The sequence below is a fragment of the Oryctolagus cuniculus genome, chromosome 10 (genome assembly GCF_051225735.1).
Source record: "Oryctolagus cuniculus isolate XC-2025 breed Fujian yellow rabbit chromosome 10, ASM5122573v1, whole genome shotgun sequence".
In the NCBI taxonomy this organism is placed as follows: Eukaryota; Metazoa; Chordata; class Mammalia; order Lagomorpha; family Leporidae; genus Oryctolagus; species Oryctolagus cuniculus.
Window position 1 is genome coordinate 41314529 of NC_142876.1, and position 25704 is coordinate 41340232.

The 25704-nt window shown below is 45.6% G+C and overlaps 1 protein-coding gene across 12 annotated transcripts in view; it reads right to left on the reverse strand.

The window, feature by feature from the left end:
* FHOD3 (formin homology 2 domain containing 3) overlaps positions 1 to 25704 on the reverse strand; it is a 483564-nt gene that overhangs the window by 190194 nt on the left and 267666 nt on the right. For all 12 annotated transcript variants that reach the window (XM_008261223.5, XM_089305775.1, XM_002713503.6 and 9 more), the window contains exon 6: positions 15164 to 15258. In XM_008261223.5, the coding sequence (XP_008259445.4) occupies positions 15164 to 15258 (95 nt within the window). The remainder of the gene's footprint in view (positions 1 to 15163; positions 15259 to 25704) is intronic.

Sequence of the window (25704 nt, forward strand, 5' to 3'; positions counted from 1 at the left end):
GTTGAATTCACAGGTGCAGAAGTCGCAAACACAGAGGCCAGCTCTATACACATCGTTCCCTTGTTCCTCTAATCCAGGACACAAGCTTCCCAGTGGCAGAGCACTTGATCTGACACAGGAGGCGCTGCCTGGTCAGCATTGCAGGTGTGTGAAGGACAGGTGGCGTGTCCTCACTGAGCTCATCCTTCAAATCCATCACCCTGACCTCTGAGCAGCAGGCCATCTCAGCTTCCAACTTCCAGCCCAGGCCAGCGCAGCCCACAGCAAAGCCAAGGATGCGCCCCCCCCACCCCCCGAGGGCAAGCAGCGCCTTGGGCTTCCATTCTCATGGTTACGTCCTCATCACGCCGAGAACTGAGTTCTGTCGTGGGTTTCTACCCTTGTAACTGGAGACCCACGATCGTTCCTCTGCCTCCTGACCAGGAATGCCAAATTCCAGAGGGTTTCTCTCAACAATACCAAGTTGGGGCAGAAGAGGAAGGGCTGGCGTCATGACCTGTGCTTTGTATGTTTACAGCTCAAGGCACTTCTTCAAATAAACGAAAAGACCTAACAAGTCCAGGCTTGCGGACTTCCTCCACGAGTGGACTCGTCAGGTGGTTGAAGCCTTCTAAAAGCCTGCCAGGCAGAGAGCCTGGCAGCTGTGCCCCTGGTCTCCGCAGGGCCCCTCCTGCCCACCTCACACAGGCTGCCTTAGCATCTCTCTGGTCACTGGGCCTTGACTGCCATGGTCCTTGCTCCACTGTCCCTTTCGGGACTCTGATTAAGAAACCACCATTTCCTGGCCGGCGCCGCGGCTCACTAGGCTAATCCTCTGCCTTGCGGCGACAGCACACAGGGTTCTAGTCCTGGTCAAGGCGCCGGATTCTGTCCCGGTTGCCCCTCTTCCAGGCCAGCTCCCTGCTGTGGCCAGGGAGTGCAGTGGAGGATGGCCCAAGTCATTGGGCCCTGCACCCCATGGGAGACCAGGGTAAGTACCTGGCTCCTGCCATCGGATCAGCGTGGCGTGCCGGCCGCAGCGGCCATTGGAGGGGGAACCAACGGCAAAGGAAGACCTTTCTCTCTGTCTCTCTCTCTCACTGTCCACTCTGCCTGTCAAAAAAAATAAAATAAAATAAAATAAAAAAACCACCATTTCCTAAGCAAAGTTCTTTCTCTCTCGGTCCCAGCATGCCTCTGCGTGTCCTCCTCTCCTGGGCTGTTCTAGAGCTCTTTGGGCACAGTGTTTCATGATTTTAGGTTTCTATGAATTTGCCTCCCACTGAAGTCTAAATTTATGTTTATGAACTTATAGAAGCTTGACTCTAAATTAATGACAGACAGACAGTTTAACTACTTTAAAAAGAGCAAGAGAACATTAATTGTGTGGAAATGCATGGGACTAATTTCAAGCATGTCCTAACTAATCACCAAAATCCAGCCAGCAGGCTCCTCCTCAAATTCCTGACGAGTAGCACCGCATGGACTTGTAATAAAAGCACACTGCGCCAGAAGACTCCGGCAGCAAGCCCTGCTGATCCAGAAACCAGCGTCTTCCATGCTCCAGGTACCTGGAACACAGTTAAAATGCTCCAAAAACTCAGAACGGCCACAACGAAGACCCCACACCCACTCCTGCACATCCGAACACGCCACTCATGCGCGTCTCAGCTCTTCCCAATCCATCCTCGCGCTCTCAGCTTCAGCACAAGCACCTCTGTCTTCCCGCCCAGCATCCTGGGCTGAGACGAGGCAGGCAGAGAGGACGGGGAGGCGGCGGGAGAGGCGGAAGGGCCAGCATCACGCACAAGGAGTGCGGCGAGAGCTGCGGGGCCACGGGAGCACCCAGCAGTGCGCAGCTCAGGCGCGGATGGCTTCTCAATGGGACGCGGCAGCACAGCGTCACTCCCACCCCGCGACCTGACTGAGCGCATTACCCACACCACAGACCCTCAGAGCTGCGGCTCAGGAAGGCTGCTGACAGAGCTCTCCCGGAGGATCGAGAGGCTCAGGGCTGGATGCAGCCCGGCCGGCCGGCTGCCTGGGGCACAGGAGCTGTGTGAGGGCGCGTGGGTCCCTGCGCACACAATCCGCCCTGCTTCTTTCTGCTGGAGGAAACACTCAGGGGCTCCAGACCCAGCTCCTGGGCTTCATGCTACCTATGCGTTATTTCACCACATTCGAGGGAATACTAGTATTCATACAGATCTTGCCGCTGTTCTAAAACGTTCAGCAGGAACCCGAGATGGACACTGAGAACAGGAACACGTCGCTGGCTACAAGCTGTTAAACAGTTCACCACAGCTGGCGCCGCAGCTCACTAGGCTAATTCCCCACCTGTGGCGCCGGCACACGGGGTTCTGTCCCGGTTGCCCCTCTTCCAGTCCAGCTCTCTGCTGTGGCCCCGGGAAAGCAGTGGAGGATGGCCCAAGTGCTTGGACCCTGCACCCGCATGGGAGACCAGGAGGAGGCTCCTGGCTCCTGGTTTCAGATCGGCACAGTGTGCCAGCCGCAAGGTGCCAGCCATAGTGGCCACTTGGTGGGTGAACCAACAGAAAAAGGAAGACCTTTCTCTCTCTCTCTCACTGTCTAACTCTGCCTGTCAAAAAAAATAAGATAAAATAAAGTTCACCACAATTTAGTACTTTCTGAGGGCAAGTAGGCCAAGCCTGACTTTCCACTACAGCTATCATTTGCACTTTCTGTTCCCGATCAGCAGCAAAACACAGGCCCTGAGCCTTCCAAAAGACAGAGATGCCTGCTGGCCCAGGGACGTAACGTTTGCCAGATTGAGCCTCCGTGCAGAGACTGAACCTCCACAGCCTGTGAGTGACTCGGGCTCCAATGTTATGTCCACTTCAGGGCCAGGGAGAAGGGTGGCAAGGCAGTGTCAGCACAGGGTTTATTGTCCTCGCTTTACCCTCCAGGTCAGACCCCAGGAGGGCGGGGAGTCGGCCTGCTTAGAACCTGAGTATGGAGGCTTCAGGTAGAATGTAGCTACCAGATGCATGGCAAGGAATCAAAGGCAGTTTCTTAGCAATTTTACACTTACAAGTAAACTGGAACTCCCTTTATGTTTTATCACACTGTTGGGAAGCCCAAGAATTTTATTTACCAGGTCAAATATGCTGCTTATAAAGAAGAAATTAAAAGTACTCCAAAACATCTTCCAATTCCTAACTCCTCTTCAAAACATTCAACAACCATAAAATGTGAACAACTTATAAGATGTCAGGATCTAATTCCCCAGGGGGTTAGAAAAACACTCCTCACTGTTTCACAAAAACAGCATGAATGTGTTACGTTGAGACTGAAACCCTATAATGTAGATGGGACCCAGCCCACCCTCTGTCTCCCTTAGCCTGTCCTTTGCCACAAGGAATTCACTGATGTGAGGCAGTACTGATACATCTTGCCCAATGGCATTCTACTCGCCAGACTCAGTCATCTGCTTCACCAGTAGCTAAAACCCTGTTGGCCAGGATTGTCTGAAGGGTTTCATTTAGGGGATTTTCAGGTCCAGGCAGGGAAATTCCAGGTCCGGGGCAGAAGGTAGCAACCACTTACATGTAACCCCCAGACCCACTGAAGCCCACCTGCCCATCACACAAATTCTCAAAAGAGCAGAGCAGTGCTGACCAATCAAAGGAAGGTCTACCCAACCAGAAACGTGGACACGAGCTGCACACGCACCTCTCAGGTCCAATTTCCATGCAGAAGCACCTTCACCCCCAACGCCTCTGGGAGCCCAGGGGTTAAGCAATGGCTGCCTGGCTCCCTGCTCTGCACTTCACAATAAACGCCTCATTTCTTCCCCCACCCCAGTGTATGACTGGCTTTCTGCACGTTGAACGAGGGGACCCAGGTCTGGGGCTTCTACAGCAATACCTCCAACTAGTCTGGGGGAGAAGGTTGTTCACAATATAAATGGCTGCTTGGTTATTTAAAAACTGAATTAGAAATCAGTACCATGTCTTGATCTCTAAAGCTCTGCCACATTATAGAATATACAAGGTATTGTTAAAAGAAAACAGTTTTTTTTCAAGCGAGTTAAGATACACACCTTTAAGAACTCCTTATATCTTTTATTCCAATGCCATATACCCAGGCTCAGGGTTCCTGAGCCAGCAGGTCAGAGGGCATCCTAAAGCTTCGGTAACTGGTTTCAAATAGCCTGTGAGACAGCTGAGATTCTCGCAGCCTCTGTCTGCTACACAAAGTGGGTCTTACCAGAAAAACACATCTGGCCCAGACATGGGATCCAGTACAGAATGTGAGGCCTTGGCTCCCAGGCACCCATGGAAGAGGACAGTAGAGACCAGGCTGCTACATCAGCCAGGACAGGAAGTCACCTGCACCACACCCACGGGCTCTGGTCTTAGGGCACCACGGCCAACCTGCTTATGACGCAATGCAGTCTGTGGGAAGGGAAGTGATTTTGTGATTAGTGTACAAGCCATGTGTGAACCCGAGTAAGGCCTTACGTTATCACTAGTGAAGAGGAAACCTGGTAGGGTGGAAAACACAGCAGACTATCCAAAACAATCCAGGTAAGTAACAAAATAAGTAAGACCACTACTGAGCTAAAACTCTGGGGTTTGGCAGCAAATTTCTTTGAAGCATAATGAATAAAAGTGGACAAGGACCAGAAAATATCTGCTCGGCTAACCTTCCCTTGGGATACTCAGGCTAATAATGAAGGGAAGGGCAAGTGGGTAAAATGTAAGAATTTTTTTATAGAATCTTTTATAGAATACCCGCATCTCCAAGGTTGCCTGAAGCAGCACCTGAAGAGAATGTTGAACGAAGGATTTACTGGGGGAACTCAAGGAGGTGGAGTTACTTTCCCAGTTAACAGCATCCCCAGTTTGAGGTGCAAAAAAAAAAAAAAAAAAAAAAAAATCACATTCTAGGAGGGCATGTAATTTGTCACACAGATAATTTCTGGACGAAATCAAAGGAAAACACAGCCCTCTCAGCTTCTTCCCACTATCCTAGAGATTTTCATTTCCTCCCTAGTGCAAAACCTTAAGTCCTGGGGAAATGTGACCAATCGTTATTTGTTGAGTACTAACCAAGGTAAAGAGCCTCTTAAGTAAACAAGCAGCCCTGGGCACCTGCCAGCATACAAGAGCTAACCTCAGGCGTGGTGAGGGTGTCGCTGGGGGAACCCTGGCGGCCAGCTCACACCTCCCTGAGTGGATGGAGACGGGCTGGCAGATTGGGAGAGGCAGCACCCAGGGGAGGGAGTTCTGGTATCACCCCAAATCCAAATGCCCTTCTAGGGTAGAAGCACCCGTATCTACTCCTTCTCCAGCTGCTGGCCCGCGGGCACGTGGTCAGAACAGCCCTCGCCCCACCTCCACTGCCGCTCCTGTTTCTTTCACCGAGATCCTGTCTACGTGAAGTGCTGAGCTGCCGCTGCTTTCCGGGGAGCTGAGGAACCGCACAAGCAGTCATCGCAGACGGGACTAGACACAGAGCTGTCGCGGCGTAGCTGAGACTCGTCCTAGACGGTGGAGGCGCCTCCTTGGCAGCCCCCTGTACGGCCTAGCTGGAGCCTCTGGTGTCTCATTCTGATGTCTTCCTACAACTATGACTACTGACACCTACCCCCCACCACCACCTCTTCTCCTCCAAACTAGATTATTCCCAAACGAGGGCGTCTAAGAAAGCAAGTAAGAGAGCAGTGTTCTGGGAATGCATCACCACATAGCTGGGCAGAAGGGCAACAGCCCCGCAGAGAAGGCCAGCTCTTTACATCCACGTCTTTCACACAAAAAGCATACAGCACTGATACCCACGGGATTTTAGAAACCACCCAATGACACGGGAATCCACATGAAAAATTCACACTCAACCTCATACGTGAAATACATTTTTATAATTAAAAACAAAAGCTCTTTCTAGCATAAAATCAGCAAGAATTTAATAAGAAAACTTAAATCAGTAGCAGTGTATTCATGAATGAATATTGCATGCATGCAAATATTATGATTCTAATATATTTTGTTAGTATAGGAAAATGCTTACAATATAATTACATAGGAAAACGCCAAAGAAAAATTAGAATGTACAAAAAATTAATTATCTTCATGTGGTAGCACATCCAGGTAGTTTTTATTTTACTTTTTTACTATTTCTAAAGTTTATTAAAAAGGAATATATTACTCAATCATAAAAATTCAGTAAAAGTTTCAAAATGCCACTTTCAAATCAAGATACTATACCAATACTCTTTAGGTATGATTTTTCTTTTATCTGTTGTCATTAGATACACTATGAAAATTAGTCAACACAATTTCTAGTAGGGAAATATACAATCATTCAAGGAATTCAGAAGGAATAAACACAAAATACTACTGGATTTTGACACTATTAAGATACTACTGCAATTACGGAACTAAACGTCCTAAGAAATTCCTTTGGCTGGGCAACATACAGTTTGTTGATTGAGCAGATCTCATAGTACTGATGATATTCACAGTGATTTTTAAATGAAATTCAAAAATGGACTTCTGGATTCTGCTTCCCTCACTGCCATTCTAGCAATAAAAAGAGCCAAGTAAGTGTGAAGATAGTAACTTTTCTTAGGCCCACCTGGGGTTGCAGGGAAATTGAGTAGCCTAGAATCTGAGGAGGGACAGCTTTCCTTCCAGCAAGAAAAGGCAGGCCCAACAATGGCCCATCCGAGGCAGAAGACAGGAGGAAGGTGGCACCGTTACACAAAACAGTAGGAAAAGCTCAGCTAACGGCTTTGAGAAATTGTTCAAAGATGAGCATGGACTACCAAGAGAACAAGAAACCCCAGACATGTGAGATCTGGGACCCACACACAGGCCTCTCTCCCCACCAACCTCCCTGGCACCTCTGAGGGAGTTGCTACAAACCTTGGCCATGCGCAAACAGGCAACAGCAACAACCATTAACTAAAGGAGGAGAGGAGCAGCCACCACTGTGGAAAGGAGGGAACCACAATCAGAGCCTTCCCTTCATTGAGATGAAAGTCTGAAGTCACCCCACAGCACAGGGAAAATAACAACATTCTGTGCTCTCGAGGCAGGGCAGGAAACTGTCCTGGGCTCAGACTTTCACAGGTCTTCTACCATCAAAAGAGGTTCCTAGAGAGACAATCCAGCTCAAAGACCCAGAGCCTGCTTCTGACTGCTGTGGGACAAGATGGCAGAGAAACCCCAGTCCAGTAAGCACCAAGCAACAGCAGATTACCATTAGAGGAGGAAGAAAGACCGTCTCAGAGGCCCAGGCACACGGGAAAGGTATAAAGCTGAGGGTGAAACACGAATGCTGGGCAACACCTCTGGCAAAGCAGCTCTCACCGTAAGCAGAAAGAAAGGACACTTAAGGGACTTGGAAACTGATGGTGCACTGACTATAACCATGGCAAAACAAAACTCAAACCCAGATCAACTCCTGAGTAGACTGACAACCTCTTCACTTTAACAGCTAACATGAGAAGCTGCCTGTGTACTGACATAATACTATTGACCTTCATCTATGCTGTCCTGGAAAATATGACACCAAACTCTCAATCAAAAATTACAAGACACACAAAAAAGAAACCAAGCCCCTATTCTCCCAGCCTCACTGTCAAGAAACAGTCAACAGTCAACAGAACCACACTCTGATTTGACTCAACATTGGAACTACATGATTCACTGCAACTGTGTTAAAGTCGCCAAGGGAAGAGGTAGAATGCATGCATGAGCAGATGAGAAATTACAGCAGAGACCCTCAGGGTCACGTGGAAATGCTTGAAAGAAAAACTACACCAAAAGAGATAAAGAATGCTTTTCTTTAGTTCATCAGAAAGCCTCAACACAGCTTTGCAAAGAACTTGAAGATAATTCAACAAAAATTGGGCAAAATGAAAAAAAAAAAGAGGAAAAGAGTTTTACCCATGCAAAACATTTTTCACATCAGTCACTAGAAACATTTTAAAGCACAAACTTTGTTTGCCTGGATGGAAGCCAGATACAAGAATATGTTAATAAGCATCCTAAGGAAGGTAAAATGCTTTTCATGAGGACACACACAACTTCTACTTCCTAATGGGAAGATTCAAAGATGCATAGATCAAAACCCTTGGGAAAGTGTCTACCTCAGATACTAGCACAATAGACGAGCACTAGAGAACAGGAGTCCAGACAAGTACTTATCAAAATGAAAATTCTATTTCACCTTGTGATATAATATTTAAAATTATCCTTCACAATACTATTAAAAAGTAACTGAGTACTTATTGTTTTGAGATATAACAATACAAGTACCTCAAACAATGCAAAGTAAAAATTCATCATCCTCAAGACAACAGGGAGAGAACACAAGAGTTATCAAAGGTAAATCCACAGTTAACTGTCCCAATGATCAGAAAAGATTTTTTTTTTTTTTTAATTTTTGACAGGCAGAGTGGACAGTGAGAGAGAGAGAGACAGAGAGAAAGGTCTTCCTTTTGCCGTTGGTTCACCCTCCAATGGCTGCCGCGGCCAGAGTGCTGCAGCTGGCCCACCACGCTGATCCGATGGCAGGAGCCAGGTACTTATTCTGGTCTCCCATGGGGTGCAGGGCCCAAGTACCTGGGCCATCCTCCACTGCACTCCCTGGCCACAGCAGAGAGCTGGCCTGGAAGAGGGGCAACTGGGCCAGAATCCGGCACCCCAACCGGGACTAGAACCCGGTGTGCCTAGTGAGCCACGGCGCCGGCGATCAGAAAAGAATTAAGGATGAAGTCCAAAACTTAAACCCTAAAGCTTACTAAACCCATTGCTGATTCCTGGAAAAGATGCTCCAGAGAATTTTTGGGTGAATGGTTCATGAGCACTTAGAAAAAGAGAGAAAATGCTGAGAAGCAAGAGTTTCCAAATGAGTAGGTCATGGCCACGTGGGCCCATCTCCTTTGTTAAGATGAGGTTAGTTGCCTCTTGGGAAGGCATTTTTGCCAATAAGAGTGGGCACTTATCTGCCATGCACAATGTTCTTGGTGACTCTTCACCATTATTATTCAAATTTCATAGACCATAATCTCCATTTTTTAGGTGAAAAATTAATTCATCCAAAGCTAGATACAGAATATCTTGATTTCAAGAATGCCTTGTGACTCCAATGAAGAAGAAGCATGCCTGCCTGGTCATCCATTTAAGAGGCTTCCCACTCACTGAACAAGGGCCCTAAAATGTGCTGACAGATCACTATCAACCTTCAGGCTACATTGGTTTATGGGTTTGTTGTCTCTACCAGCTTGAAAGTTTGGTCAGTGACACAGAAGCTTTGCTTATTTAATTATGTAAAACAAAACTAGCTCTAACAGCTAGCATGATGAATGGTCAAAACAAAATTCATGATTATCTTGAGGCTGGAACTCTGGCCTGCAATCAATGGGAAAAAATGCAAAGCCCTGCATTTAGATGTAAAACAATTAATCACAGTCATGCAGAACAGAAGAAACTGGCAGACACCGGGGTGTGAAGAAAACCAGTTCAAGTTGAGTCAGTCCCCAGAGCTGCTGCTGAAAGGCACAACGAAGCAGATGTGCAATTTGTGGAAGGATAATGTCATATCCCAGGAGGCTACCCAATTACTATTGTTCTACTGGATGCACAGAAAAGTTAGTAAGCCAGTATGACGAGGACTTGTAATTATGTCTCTGAGGACTATCCATAGTACCCATGGAGTTTAGCTTGGGCAGGATTACACGATAAATGCCTTCAAATACTCCAAGAGCATCCACAGGCAAGTCAGAATGTGTTGCTCCAGAAAGCAGTGCATGAATGTTTGGTTAATGACACAGAGGGTCACACAGAACCCAATAAGGCAGACTTTCCATAGGTTCCCGTGTCCAATAATGGCTGGGTCTCCTGGGGAACAATGCTCCCTCAGCCTCTATAAGTATCAGGCAGGAATGATGATGTCACAAACACCTTTAACGTGACCTTGCCTCACTTCAAAGCTAAGATTCTACCATTGCATATTAGGTAACTTGAAGGGTGCTTCAGATCTCAACATGGGCTGAGTTTCTGAGTAGATTGAGAGCAGTAACATGCCATGGACTCCAAGACCAACGGGCTCACTGGAGCTTCTCTCCTTGTCCACCACCCAGATTTCCTGCAGCACACGGGGCACAAGCACCTGCTCAGCTCCCCTTGAGGACATTTCCTTCATCTCACAGCCAGTACACCCAAAGCTTTGCTGCCAATAACCCCAATTTCCAACTTCTCCCCTCCAGTCAGTGGTTATCGCCATACTCCTAGCTGCCCAGAGCCAAAGCAACGAACCCCTTACCACGTCTTTCATTCTGCTTTTATGTCTCTACCTCCAGAAATCTAGTCCTAGAGGACAATTCCTCAAAATGATCCTACATTCTCATCATTCTGTTTCTACTGCAACCCTTAGCCAGCTCTTACATTTGTCATATTTCACTATCCCTTCCTTTCATCACTCCTGTTTCTCCCACCTCTACCGCTCCATTCTTCTTCATGTCTTTATCATGTCTTACTGTCCTAATGAGAAACTTCCAGTAATGTCCCCACGTGTATAAAGGGGCCCATGCCCAGGGCTCCCCAGCTCAGGTTCATAGCTGTGGCTGGGTGGGAGCTGGGATGCAGGCCCTCCCTCCCTCTCTTTCCTTCTTTATTTAAAGATTTGTTTATTTACTTTGAAAGTCGGAGTTACAGAGAGAGGGATACAGAGAGGATCGTCTGTCAGTTGGTTCACTCCCCCAGATAGCTGCAATCATCAGGGCTGGGCCAGGCCAAAGCCAGGAGCTTCTTCCAGTTCTCCCACATGGGTAGCAGGGGCCCAAGAACTTGGGCTAATTTCCTTTACTTTTCCCAGGCCATTTGCAAGGAAATGGATTGGAAGTGGAGCAGCCAGGACACAAACCAGTGTCCATATGGGATGCTGGTGTTGTAGGTGGTGGCTTCACTGGTTATACAACAACGCCAGCCCCAACACTTGACCACTTTCACTCAAGTAGAAATGCGATCTGTAGAATTCTATCATCAGCTAGAAGAATCAGACTGAAGGGGGCTACCTGAAAAGCAGGGCGACCAGAGCAAGCTAATGTGGACAGCAGCAGCGCAGTACAAGAAGCTTCCCCGACAGCATCGGGTGCCCCTAGAGGATTAGCAGGGAGATGAGGGCTTACCAGCCACAGGGCCTCCCCTGGGGCCAGCAGGGTATCCATGCAGACACCCCCTGGTTGTGTTTAGGTGACAGAAGGCCACGCTGTACAGACTCAGTCATCCTACCACAGTTAATTCAAATTCCAGACACATGAAGAGAAAAAACTCCACACCCTTAAATAAGTCACGGGATGTGGGTCTGCCTCACCTCTGACTGGGGAGTTTAAAGATGGGCCTTTGTAAATAGAAAGACACCCTTTATTGAAAACACTTTTCTCTTTCTTTTAAAAACTCATTATTTGGCTGCAATGCGTCATTTTCTCCTCTGGCTCTGAGTCTCAAATGTCTGCAAATATGCATTGCATAACGACCCTCTGGCAGGCTGCAAAATCTCATCTTGTTGCCTTTCATGGAAGGAAAAATGAAGAATTATGAAAGCAGAGTGACAAGATTATTCTAACCCAGCATTTCCTTTGTCAATGCCGTGCCTGTTCAAGGCAAAAACCACTGGAGGTCAAGGTTAATCTTTCAGGTTAAGAGAATTCAACTCTGTCAAAAGACAGCGCTAGTACCCTTGCTTTCCTGTTTTAACTTGGACGAGGGAAACCTATTGTGCTCTATTGCCCAGTCAGGATGATTAAGGACTGAGGCTTTGTTCTCAGAAGAAGAAAGTCCTGGGTTGGCACAGGCATTCTTCTTAAAGATTCTTGTCAGTGCAGAATGGGGGGGGGGGGGCAGTGTCAGCAGGTACTGCACTGCCCTTGGACCCAAGAGATCATCTGATTAGAAAGTGAACTTGACAGTTGCTGCCAAGGTTGACTTTCAGCCAGCAGCCTGGAACTGAGCACACTCTGCGGGATGGTGGGACACCTTCAGGTGCCACCATGGCGGAAGGGATGTGAGCTAAGGTATCGCTGATGTTCTCCTTTCTAACCACAGCATGAGCTCCAAGACTAGGCTGACTCATGGCTCTGTATGTTTGACCTCATGGTGACCAGACAGCAAGGAACACAATAGCCAGACTCCTCTGGACCTTCCTTCGGGAAGAGAGATGATGGAGACAGGATTCCACACTGGTCCAAGTGGCCAAGGGAGGGGCAAAAGAGCCACATCTGACAGCCACAGCCCAGGGGACTCAAGAGCTGCAGGGCGGCACACACTGCACATGTCCCCCAAGGCCAGCACAATTCCGACATGCCCATGCTTTAAGCTTCCACTTTCCTGATGTAGAAATGCAGTAAGAATTCACCTGTGTGTTCCTTTCCACTTGTTTATTGTCCCGACAGAATGATGACACGATGCTATCGCAACACAAGAGGCTCGGAGCCCAGGGATGTGTCTGTTAATCCTATTTTTCTCCTCTCCTTTTTCTTTTCCACCCCCTCCTTTCTTCCTCCCTCTTTTTTCCGACTCTCCCTCTTCTTTGTGCCTTTCTGCTCTGTCTTCATCCATTTGTGCTGCTATCACAAAACACCCAGGACTGGGTCACATACAGAGAACAGAAATGCATTTCCTACAGTTCTGCACACTGGGCAATGCAAGATCAAAGCGCCAACTCCTGAGAGCTCAGTCTCCCTGCCTCCAAGCTACAGCCTGGTCGCTGCACCCTCCAAAGACGGGGAGTGCTGGGCATGTGCACAGCCAAGCTCAAGAGACCAAGCCCACTGGCCCAAGCCCGTTCTCCACCACTACTTCACTCCTTCATGAGGATGGAGCCCTCAAGACCCCAGTGCCATGTTTCCCAACACTGCCGCACTGAAGACCAAGCTTCTGGCACACACAGCTGGCGACACAGTCACACCTTGGCACCCTCCCTTATCTTCTCTCCCTTGCTCGCAACTCCCTGTCCCTTCTCTTGCCCTCACTCTGGTCCCTTCCTGGTAATGAGTTCAACAACTGTCACTTTCCAATCATAAACACATGAGATTTTATTTCCCTTTAAAAGAGGGTTGGCTGTTGGTGTTTTACCATGGCTGAAACCAACAAACAAAAGCTCTAAGGATTTCTGAATTCAGCTGTGACATGGACCAAAAGTCTGTCTTTATGGCAAAAGCTCCTCCACTTCCACAGTTTTTGGAGCCCTCAGGCTCAGTCAGAGAACCCCGGGGAGGGGGCAGACTTAACATGAGCATTAGGGAGAGTTCCCAGCAGAAAGCACTCCAACAGGACACGCGATAGAAATCTGCCCTCAGCCTGGCTACGTCATCCCAGCCCAGCAGTCCACTCTTCTTCTAAGGTCACCTACATCTTTTCAAAACACATCCACTCAAAACAAAGCCGGATAAAAAGATTTTCAATCTCCTAGGGGAAACCATAGCCGATTCCATTATAAAATGGGGAGGAAAAATCTCTCATCAATTATACTGGGAACGGAAAATCAGGGTAAGATGTAAGCCAACCAAGGACCTGGGCCCTGTGTGTATTTACACACCAGTCCCGTCCACAGTCCACAGCAAACAGGCCCTTCCCCTCCCCCCACTCTCAACGCACAATCACCAGGAGTCCAAGCCATCTGAAAGGCAAGTGCAACCCAAGACTAGCACCACGCTCAGCACAGAGTCAAATGAGGACTGAGTTCTGAAGGCAGCAGGGTGCTTGGGAAGCAGGTGACCCAAGAGGCAAGGCCAGGGGATGCGACTCCCTAGCAGAGCACCAAGCTGGGGCACAGCATTGTGCACAGGCTCACCTGAGCCAGGGTGGGCAGTGAACCCAGCAAGGGCCTGGTCTGGGCTGACCACAGGGACCCCAGGAACCTACAAAGATGCTGTGAGCTGTTGAAGTCAGGTTCCAATTCCATTTTGGGCCCTCCAGACCCTCTCCTGCCTGACACAGCGGCTCTGATCGTGGCCTCCACACTCACTGAGCTCCAACCCTGCTGCATTTGCACCTGCTAAGAACAGACTGCCTTCCCATTCCTTCTCCCAAATCCCCAGATCCAGGCACATTTCTAATTTCCCCCCAGTCCCCTGGAGGACACACAGAGAGCCATTCCAGATCTTGTCCAGTTTCCTGCATACCTCAAGCGATAGGGTGGACCTACTTCCTGGCTGCATTTCCAGAGAGTGTAAGGACCTCACAACAGGCAATGACTGGATGGACGCCTGCCAAGGTCCATGGGGAAATCAGCTAGATTCTTCCAATCAAGCACTATTTCCTTAACAACAACATGGGGATAGCATTATTTACCTAACAGTGGCCTTTAGGGATTAAATGAGATAATGCTTATAAAATGCTTAGGATGGTTTCTGGAGCTCAGTGAATCTTTAATAAATGTTGGTTACTTTTACAATTGATGGTAGAGTTGAAAGACAATCTCAAATTCTGTCATCTGTATATAGGAATAAGTATATATAGATGTATAGCATATAAATATGTACACAAGTACCAGGATGAACATGAAGTACAGAAAATATATAGAGGCTATACCTATGCTATAATGACTCAATTAAACTTTAAAAACCAAAGGTGCTTTGGCCAGCACCGCGGCTCAAAAGGCTAATCCTCCACCTGCGGCGCCGGCACACCAGGTTCTAGTCCCAGTCGGGGCGCCAGATTCTGTCCCGGTTGCCCCTCTTCCAGGACAGCTCTCTGCTGTGGCCCAGGAGCGCAGTGGAGGATGGCCCAGGTGCTTGGGCCCTGCATCCCATGGGCGACCAGGAGAGGCACCAGGCTCCCGGCTTCTGATCAGCGCGGTATGCCAGCCGCAATGGCCATTGGCGGGTGAACCAACGGAAAAAGGAAGACCTTTCTCTCTGTCTCTCTCTCTCTCACTGTCCACTCTGCCTGTCCCCCCCCCCCCAAAAAGGTGCCAAAGGTATCTGATCAAAGATTAAGAAAAGAAAAAATAGAAACGCATAAAAACTTTGCAAGCTATTTGCATTGTTAGCATCTTTTTCAAACCTATGAAATAGTAGTCCTCATTTATACCACGGCAGGGCTTGAAACACAGCTGAACAGGATTTTTTTCGGAAAAATTCTCTGAGTATAAAAAGAAAGACCAATGATATGCAAACTCAACAAAATGTTCAACCATAACTTTCCCTTACCTTTGACCCAATGAGAGTGTACAGCCACTGAATGGTTTCATTGTGGTTTATTACTCCATTCATCCCATCCACATACAACATAATCTGGCCCAAAGCTACAGAAAAGAAGAGAAAAAAGAGCAAGGAGACATTATGGATTTAAATACAAACATAATTTTTGATTATCATAGTGTCCATCAAGATTTTCATGCTTTTGGTACACAATGTGTTAATGATCAAATCCAAAGAAGAATTTTGAACTCTGAAATTAGCTGCATCTCATTGCAGAGGGAAAGTGCTGACCACATCAGAAAAAACAGGGCTATTCCTGGCATCTGGAAGATGCAACAAAGACAGCAAATCCAGTAAGTGTCATTGTGTGTGCTTTAGTGTGTAAGTGCATGTTTTCCATTCCTGTATCTCTGAGTAGGCCCCTTCCTAGGCAAAGCTGGCCATGAGGTGGTGGTCTTCAGTGGGACCCAGAAGACAAATGAAGTGTCCAGAAGCCAGCCATCCCATGCCCAGCTTGTGGTCGGTAGGCTCCAGACTCTATGGAACCATCCTGAGGCCAATGCAAATTAATTCCTTTATGCAAGCAATAAACATGCACTTAAATATTACTTGTGATTCTTTTTAAATATTTTCAGATAAAAACGTCAGATCTCATAAAATAAATCATTTGTCATCTATCAAGTCCTAGATTTTTAGTTTCAGAAAATATAATCACCACATAATCATTATTCTCCAAGCCATGTTCTTTTAAAAATCAGATATGCAATTTATTTTAGCTCCATTAGCATCAAAATAACTAAGACTCTTGAAAATGAACAAACGTCAGTTAGAAACCTTAAATAAGAAGGCTTCTTTAAGTCACATGGAACCTCCTAAATCGTATTTTATCCAGGATTAACTGGAATGGCACTGACATTTTTTAGGCAATATTTTTTTTATTACTACTGGTAAGTTTATGGTCATCTCATTCTGAAAACTGGAAAAGTGAGGAAGAGTAAAATGAAGTAACTCATAATTCCTAACTTAAAGATAATCAATATTAATGTACTGATATATCCTTTTATATTCTTTTATGCCTTACATATATAGAATTTATCTGTAGGCTATAGAAAACAGTCTACATGAAATGGTATTAATTGAAAAGAGCAAAACCCAAGCTAGTGAGTATATACTAAATCTAGGTATACAAATAGATGTGTGACACTAGGAAATTCATTATCCCATGCAACATAAAACCAAAATACAAAATGAAATTATCACTCAGAAAAAGGTCACTGCTAAACATTTAAAAACTCAAGATTGGATGTATCCTTGACACAACAAACAAATTGTTTTTGGGACTAACATGCTCACATTCTATTTAATGGTTAACATTGGAGTTAGTCATATTAGAAGTCAGGAATAAGTTTTAAATGGTGCCTACAAACCCCACCATTATTTACATTGCTATAGAATTCTAGGGCAACTTAACAGGATGTGAAAAATAACAGGTAGAATGGTTGGATGCAAATATGTAATTTTGTCATTATTTGCAAAAAATATCAGACACAATAAAAAAGACAATTTGTAATGAAGAGATCACAATTACTGTCACATAGCCCATCTGAATGAGAAATATGTATGTAACAAAGAAAAATTTGATATAAAAATTTTAAATAGGCTTATGATAAATACGATTAAGGATGACATTATTTCCTGCTTAAATAGCATACAAAGGCTGGTAAGAAAATACCCCTGCCAACCAAAAAAAAGCACTTCCTGAGAGATGACAAGCTAATCTACAATAACATACAAAACTGTTCATTCTCACTAGACTAGAGGAAATCACAGTCAAGCAATAATGCAGTAGTACTTCCGCTTAAATCAACAAAAGTGATTTAAAAATAAATGATTAGACACCAAATACTTATGAGGTTCAAGTCCCTTCCAGCACCACTGGTGTGTGGCAAATGGGTGGAAGGCTCATCAGAAGGCCACAGCGTCACTGCTTTGAAAAGGAGCCCCTTGCATGTAGCACTTGCTGCGTGCCGAGTTCTGAGGAGGGACCCCAAGTGTATTACTCACACAACATCCCCATGCTGTTTTGGAATTGCTACACCCATTTGATCCAAGAAAACACAGACTCAGAGGAGAAGGAACGTGCCCCCAGTCAGCCTACCCAAGTGGCCAGGCGCCTACACGTCCCCACTCAGAGCCTCGAAGTCCCCAGTGTTCTCACAGTCCCTGGGATTTGGAAATCTATCCTAAACAAATAACTCTAACTTGTTTTTCCTTTTTAAAAGAAAGGAAGCCGGGACTGGTGTTGTGGTACAGTAGGCTAAGCCACCACCTGCGATGCCAGCATTCCCTATTGAGTGTGGGGTTTGAGTTCTGGCTGCTCCATGTTTGTTTTTTTTTTTTTAATCTATTTCAAAGGGAGGGGGGGGGTGGGGGGGGGAGAGGGAGGTCTTCCATCTGCTGGTTTACTCCCCAGATGGCTGCAATGGCTGGGACTGAGCAAGGCTGAAGCCAGGAGCCAGAAGCCTCATCCAGGTCTACCATGTAGGTCCAGAAGCCCAAAGACTTGGGCCATCTTTCACTGCTTTTCCAGGTGCATTGGCAGGGAATTGGATCAGAGGTAGAGCAGCCAGGACTTCAATCTGCACCCCTATGGGATGCCAGCATTGCAGGCGGCAGATTTACCTGCTCTGCCACAATGCCAGCTCCTGCTCCACTTTCGATCCATCTCCCTGCTAATGTGTCTGAGAAAGCAGCAGAAGATGGCCCAACTGCTTAGATCCATGACACCCATGTGGGAGATCAGATGGAGCTCCTGGCCCAGGCTACTGGCTTCAGCATGGCCCAGCCCTGGCCAATGTAGCCATTTGGGGAGTGAACCAGTAGATGGAAGACCTCTTTCTGTCTCTCCCTCTAACTCTCTTAAACAAATCAAATTAAAAAAAAAAAAAGCAACGATGTCACTCCAGCATCATTTGTAATATTAATGTGTTAACTAAAACTGAAATATCCATCAGAGTTCTAGAACTCAGCATATATGGTAATTTACCAAAGCTACATCCTAACCTGCAAAATGTTTGATAGAATTAAAAAACAAAAATATACAAGTATCAATACTACATAATTCATAAAAGCACCCAAATATTCATTCATAGAAGGAAAGGAAAACCTAAAAAATATGCATCATAATTGAGAATATCCTCCTTGGATGTCACCCACTACTTTTTCTCTTTCCTCAGTTTTCCAGTATGAACATCTGCTACTTCTGTAACAGGGATGCAATCTAATCCATAAAAAGGAACAAAAGATAGACTAACGTAAGGCCTTAGATACTCCTGGATTTAGAATTTTTGATGAGAGGCCGGTGCTGTGGCATAGCAGGTAAAGCTGCTGCCTGCGGCATTCCAAATGGGCACTGGTTCGAGTCCTGGCAGCTCCTCTTCCAATCCAGCTCCCTGCTAACCGCCTGGGAACGCAGTTGAAGATGGCCCAAGTGCTTGGGCCCCTGCACCTACATGAGCAACCCAGAAGAAGCTCTTGGTTTTGGATCGGCTCAGCTCTGGCCATTGTGGCCATTTGGGGAGTGAACCAGCAGATGGAAGACCTGTCTATCTCTCTCTCTGCTTCTGCCTCTCTGTAACTGCTTTTTCAAATGAATAAATAAATCTTTAAAAAGAAAAATTTTTTTTTGATGAGCCCACCTTCTGTTCTCCAGAAAAATTCAGGCCCCACTTCACAGAACAGTTCCAAGAATTCAACACATTTTGCCCCCGTTTCTGGCTTTTCTTCTCTCCCCTCAGCCCTCAAGACACACTGGTGAGTGTCCAGCAAAGGGGAGCTGGCTGCAGAGTCCTTCTCCCTGGCTGATCTCCTCCACTGAAGAAGCCAACCCCACGGCACACTGATCACCTGCCTTTAATTCAGCCTAGCACACAGGGGAGATGAGTGACAATGCCTCAGGCCTGGGGCAGGTGCAGCTCACAGGGAGGACTCTCCTCCCAAGGTCAGGAGCTGGTAGTGATGATTTCTCCACCCTTACTGCTCAGGGCCTCTCACACTACGTGAACGCCGGAGATGCTAGGGCACATTACAAAAGAGAGCAGCAAATTAAGATTTAAAAGCCAACTTGATCAGTTTCCCTCCCAGAGTCTAATTGGTCACCCTGGAAGAGGCATGTCCCCAGAAAGTTGACATCTGTGGAATTCAAGCGTCTGATCACACTGATGGATCGCATAGGCTTTCCTCCGACATCTTCAGCACCTCCTTCCTGATGTGCAAACGACTCTTCAGGTAAAACCCACTCCAGACACAAGATGGCGCAAAAGAGACTCAAGTGGATGAGCATAACATAGATTGGCCAGGGGATTAAAAAAAAAATCACCAACTTAAACATGGGCCTCAGAATAGAAATCACATAGGAAAAAACAAAAACCAGTAACTGTTCTTAAGGCACATGTGTCTGGCTTGCAGGAGGCAAGCAAATCGCTGATCTGTGTTTTCAAGAAGGATGAGGCGAGGAGGCCGAGACTGTTGGAACACAGTGGAGGGCAGAACCACAAGCCTACAAAAAGGCTGCCCAAGGCCTTTCACTGTTCTGAGGGAACTTCCCTAGACACACATTCGTTTTTCCCCATTTCAGTTTCTTTGTCTTAAAAATAAGAGCAAGATAGGTGTCTGGCCTGCCCCCTATCAGAGTACCCAGATTCGAGTCCCAGCTCCCTGCTGATGCAGACCCTGGGAGGCAGCAGAGATGGCACAAGAAACTGGATCCCTGTCACCCTTGTGGAAGACCCTGATTGAATTCCCAGGTCTCCGCTTTGCAGGGCCTACCCTGAGCCACTGTGGAGAGCTGGGGTGTGAACCAACAGGTAGGAATTCCCTCTTCCTCTCTATCCCTCTCTGCCTCTGAAATTTTTTTTTTTTTTTACCAGAGTATACCACAGTACTGACTTTGCATGGGCATTGTGGGGACTGAGTTAGAGCAGAGCCTGACTCACAGCAGGTGTTCAGCCTGTTTTAGTCATATGAACAACCTCGCCAAGGTCAAACATTGATTGCTTACTAGCACGGCACATGCTGAACACATCTCAAAGACACAAACGGGGTGAGCAAGCGCTGCGGGCCAACCTTACTTAGTTGTTGGTAACCAGATACCATGGAAGAACTCCTTGCCTAACTCAAGTCACAAAGCTCTTCTGTTTTCTTCTAAGACTTTCATAGTTTTACTTTTTATATTTAGTTTCTTGATCCAATTTCAGATGATTTTTATGCAAAATGTGAAATTTAGGTTGAGGGTTTTATTTTTCCTATGGATGTCCAAGTGAGCCCACATCACCTGATGAAGAGACTGTCCTTTCTCTATTTCACTGCTTTTGCAAATTTTCCAAAAATCAGTTGGCTGTGTTTGTGCAGGTTTATTTCTGTTCCATTCATGTACCCCTTTGCCAATAATATAGTATTTTGATTAGCACAGCTTGGTATTAAGTATTAAAATCAGGTACTGTGATTCCTTCTTCTTCATTCTCGTTCAAAATTGTTTCAGTTAGTCTTGTTCTTTTGCCTTTATGTATAAATTCTAGAAGCAGCTTGTCAAAACCAACAACAATAAAAACTCTTTCTGGAAATATGAGAATTGTGTTAATCCACAGATAAACTCTGGGAGAGCTGACATTTTTAGAGTGTTGACTCTTCCAGTCCACAAACCTACTACATTTTTTTAGATCATCTCTGACTGCTTTCATCCATGTTTTGAAGTTTTCAACTGTAGATCCTATATATGGCTTCCTGGTTTGGTTTTTGCTAAATTTAAAAGTAATTCGCATTTTTTGGAGCCACTGAAAATGATATTTTGAAAACTTTTCCAATCATTTACTATTCATACATAGAAATAAAATTGATTTTTGCATATTGATCTTATATCATGTAACTCTGTTAAACCTATTAATCCTAAGAGTTTCAGAGGGGTTTTAGTGGTTGTTATTTTTTATAGATTCCCTGGGATTTTCTCCGTGGATAATAATCCCAATCTGTGTCTACTCCCATGCCTTACTGCACTGATTAGGGCTTTCAATCTAATATTCAATAGCAGTATGCAGAGTAGATGCCCTTGCCTTGTTCCCAGTGTCAGGGGGAAAGCATTTAGCCATTCAACATTAATTAGGATGCTAGATGTAGGTTTTGTCAGTTATCATTTATCAAGATAAGCAGTCTCATTCCAGTTTGCTAAATTTTTTTTGACAATGATTAGGTGCTGCATTTTGTCAAGTGCTTTTACTTTAGCTACTGATATTCTTTTACTCCTGCAGATCGTGAATGTGGTAGGTTACACTGATGAACTTGCAAATACTGGACACAACTTGCTTCTCCCTTGGCAATGGTGTACTATTCTCTCTGTATATGGCTGAATTTTATTTGCTAATATTTTGCTGAGGATTTTTACATCTTTATTCATGATGACTGTTGGTGTGCAGTATCTTCTCTTTGTATGGTTTTCATATCATGGTAATAAAAATAAAATGAGTTGGGAAATGTTCCCTCGTCTTCTACTTTCTGGAAAAGATTGTATAAAATTGATTTTATGATTTTATTTTGTCTTTAAATGTTTGGAAGAATTCACCTGGAAACCATCTGGGCTTGGAGATTTCTTTTTCAGAGGTTGTTAACTCCAAGTTACATTTATTTAATAGTTATAATTAGTAATAGTTATGGTAAAAGGCTAGTTTGGCTATCTATTTTATCTTGGGTGGGTTTTGGTAATCTGCTAGTTTAAGGAATTGGTCCATTTCATCCAAGGTGTTGACTTTACCTACTTATAATTATTCATAGTATTCTATTATTATTCATTTACTATCTACAGGCTCTGCTTCCCTTTCATTCCAAATACTGGCAACTAGCATATTACCTCATTTTTGTTATCCTTCTTGGTCAATTTTATTTTTCTTTTCAAAAAATCAGGTTTTTTGTCCCCTTGATTTTCCTCTGTTAGTTCTGTTTTCAAATTCATCAATTTGCACTATGGTTTTATGATCACTTTCCTTCTGCTTATGTGTATTTCCCTTTTCTTTCTTTGGTTTCTTAAAAGGCAGGTGTTTATACCATCAAGTAGAACATTCTCATGCTTCCTGAAGTAAGCATGTTCATTTGTAAATGTCCCCTGTGCACTGTCTCACCTACATTCCACGAATTTTGATATTTTCATATTTGCTCAGTACAAAATACTTTCCAAGTTCCCTTGACAATTCCTCTTCAACACATGGGTTATTTAGAAGTGAGTTAATTTCCAAGTGTTTGGACCCAGTCCTATTACCCTTCTGTTATTGATTTATAGCTTAATTCCATTATAGTCAGAAAATCTATCCTACGATTTTAATTCCTTTAAATTTGTTATGGTTTGTTTTATGAACCAGGATATGATCTATCTTAGTGAATGTTTCATGTGTTCTTAAAAAGGATTCTGCTGTAGTCGGGTGGATTGCTCTGAAGACATCAATTAGAAGGAGTTGGTTGGTTGGCGATGGTGGTCAGCTCCTCATAGCCTTGCTGACCTTTAACTCAAGAGTTCTGTTGATCACCGACAAAGGAACGCTGAAGTCTCCAACCAGAACAGGGCTTTCCTATGCGTTATATGAGTTCTTTTTTAGTTTGACAGATTTTGAAGCTCTACTTTTCCGGCTGCATTTGCCCTGTTGTCATTATGTCCTCCTCTTTATTCCTCATTCTTTCCTTTGGTTTGTAAGCCCACTTTCTCTTATGTTAAGATAGCCACTCAGCCTTCTTTTTTTTAAAAGATTTATTTACATGAAAGGCAGAAATACAGAGAGAAGGAAAGAGAGAGGGGAGAGAGAGAGACTTACATCTGTTGGTTCACTCACTCCCCAAATGGCCACTGTGGCTGGGACGGAGCCAGGCTGCAGCCAGAAGCCAGGAGGGTCACCTGGGTCTACCATGTGGGTGCAGGGGCCCAAGTACTTGGGCCATCTTCTGCTGCTTTCCCAGGTGACTTAGCAGGGAGTTGGATTGGTAGTGAAGCAACTGGATCTCAACCCGGCACCAGTGTGAGATGCCAGCACTGCAGGCAGAAGCCTAACCTATGCCACAGCGCCAGCCCAAACCTTCTTTTGATTGGTGCTTGCACAGTTTTTATTTCTGCATCCTTTTAAACCACCTATAGCATGATAATTACAATGGATTTCTTATAGGCAGCATTTAAGTGAGTCTTGTTTATCCATCCTGATAATCTGCCTTTTAATTATGATGATTAGGGGAGTTCTATATAATTGTTGATATATTTAAATTTAGGCCTATCATTTCCAATCTGCTACTGTACCCATCTGGTAACTTTTCGTTTACCTTTATTTGGTTATTCCTAAATTTCCCATGGGGCCCTCATATCTTTATATCTTCCATTTCTTTGCTGAGGTCTTCCAGTCTTCTATTCATGTCCATAATGTTCACCCTTACCTCCTGAAGCATTTATATAACTGTTTTAAGGCTTTGACAAATCCAATATCTACATCACCTTGGCTGGGGTCTGTTGATTTGTCTTTTCCCATGCAAGATGAGATTTTTCTGGTTTACTGTACGCCAAGTAATGTTGGCTTATATCCTGGATATTTTGAAAATTATGTTATGAAACTCTGGGTTTTGTTTAAATGTTACATAAAATGTTGACATTTTTGTTTAAGCGGGCAATTAACCTGATTCCGTTCGAACCACAAGTCGTGACCTGCCCTTGGTGGGCTGTGGCTCCAACACCAGCCCAGTGTTCAAAGCCAACGCTGTACCACTCGGAGCTATCCTGTGTGTGCAGCACACAGTGAAAGGCTTGGGACCTGGGTAGTGCTCTGTCTTGTTTGGTTCTCAGTCTTCGGTATGTTGTTTGGGGTCAGTGTCATCCATGCACGATTTGTGGTGAGCCCAGGGGTGCATACTAAACATTATGGGCTACATTCCTGAGTTCCTCTTTCTCCAGTATCTCCCCAATACTGTTTGGTTCCTTGGGGCTCCCTTAGTCGTTGGCCAGAGATCTAGGATGTGATTGAGCCTACTCAGTTGCTTACTTTCTATGACTGTATCCACACCCGGAGCCCAGCTGCAGGAGAGCGAGGAAGGGAAAAATACAGCAAGAGTTCTCCCAACCCTTGAGTGACTGCAGCTGTTTCTGTCCACACCAATGGCCGCTTCTGGGTTTCCGGCTGATGAGAGTCAGGATCAGGGAAGCCCGGACTGAGGTGAGAAGCACCGTCGGTGCAGTACGACTTCCTTCCCCAACCACCTGCTACCATTTTCTCGTCCGAGTCCTCAGAGGGTTGCTTCGCGTATTTTTTTCCTCCAGGTTTTACAGCTGCTTTTGGTGGAAGAAACACGGTTGTGCGTGTTTCCTCCCTCACACCCAGACCTGTAACCCTTCCTTGCTGTGTTTTTAGAAACCCAGCAGTGACGCAGGTGGCGGCCTGGAGCCCACAGCAACTACAGGCACGGAACGAGGCCCCCTCCTCTGAGCCTAGGTTTCCAGTGCTGTCGTTTTCCTTTTTTTAATTTGAATTTTTATTTTAACTGATACATAAATATTATGTTTATAGGGTACCAAGTCATGTCTCTATACATCCACCAAATAATGTGCAATCAGGATAAGCATATTGTCTCCAAAAAATTTAACATTTATGTTGAAAATATTCAAAATCCTTTCTTCTAGTTTGAGAGAAATACATAGCATATTATCTGTATCCTCTACTATGCAGAACACCCGAAGTTCTTACTCCTATCTAACTATAACATAGTACTTATCAATGACTTTCCCATCCATCATTCCCCTGTACCCTTCTTCCTTCTTCTGTCCCTCCCCTATTCCCTCTCTCCCTTCCTGTTTATGCTGGAGGCCCTATACTTTTTTTTTTTTTTTAAGATTTTATTTATATGACAGGCAGAGTTACAGACAGTGAGACAGAAAGGTGAAATCCACTGGTTCACTCCCCAAATGTCTGCAACGGCCAGGGCTGTGCCAATCCAAATCCAGGAGCCAGGCGCCTCTACCTGGTCTCCCATGTGGGTGCAGGGGCCCAAGCACCCCGGGCCATCTTCCACTGCTTTCCCAGGCCACATCAGAGAGCTGGATTGGAAGAGGAGCAGCCAAGACTAGAACCGGCCCCCATATGGGATGCCGGCGCTGCAGGCAGAGGATTAACCCACTGCGCCACGGTGCCAGCCTGGCCCTGTACTCTTAAAGGAAGCCTAGGGGCACTGTGGCACACTGGGTAAGGCTGCAATACCCGCATCCCATATGGGCACCAGTTCGAGTCCTGGATGCTCCACTTCCAATCCTGCTCCCTGCTAATGCGCCTGGGAAGACAACAGAGGATGACTTGAGTACTTGGGCCTCTGCCACCCAGAGGAGAGACCCAGATGGAGTTCTGGGCTGCTGGCTTCCGCCTGGCCCAGTCCTGGTTGTTGCGGCCACTGAGGAGTGAACCAGCAGATAGAAGCTGTCTGTCTGTCTGTGTCTATCCCTCTTTCTGTAACCTAACATAGACCATAGGTAGCTCCCAGGTGCTTTG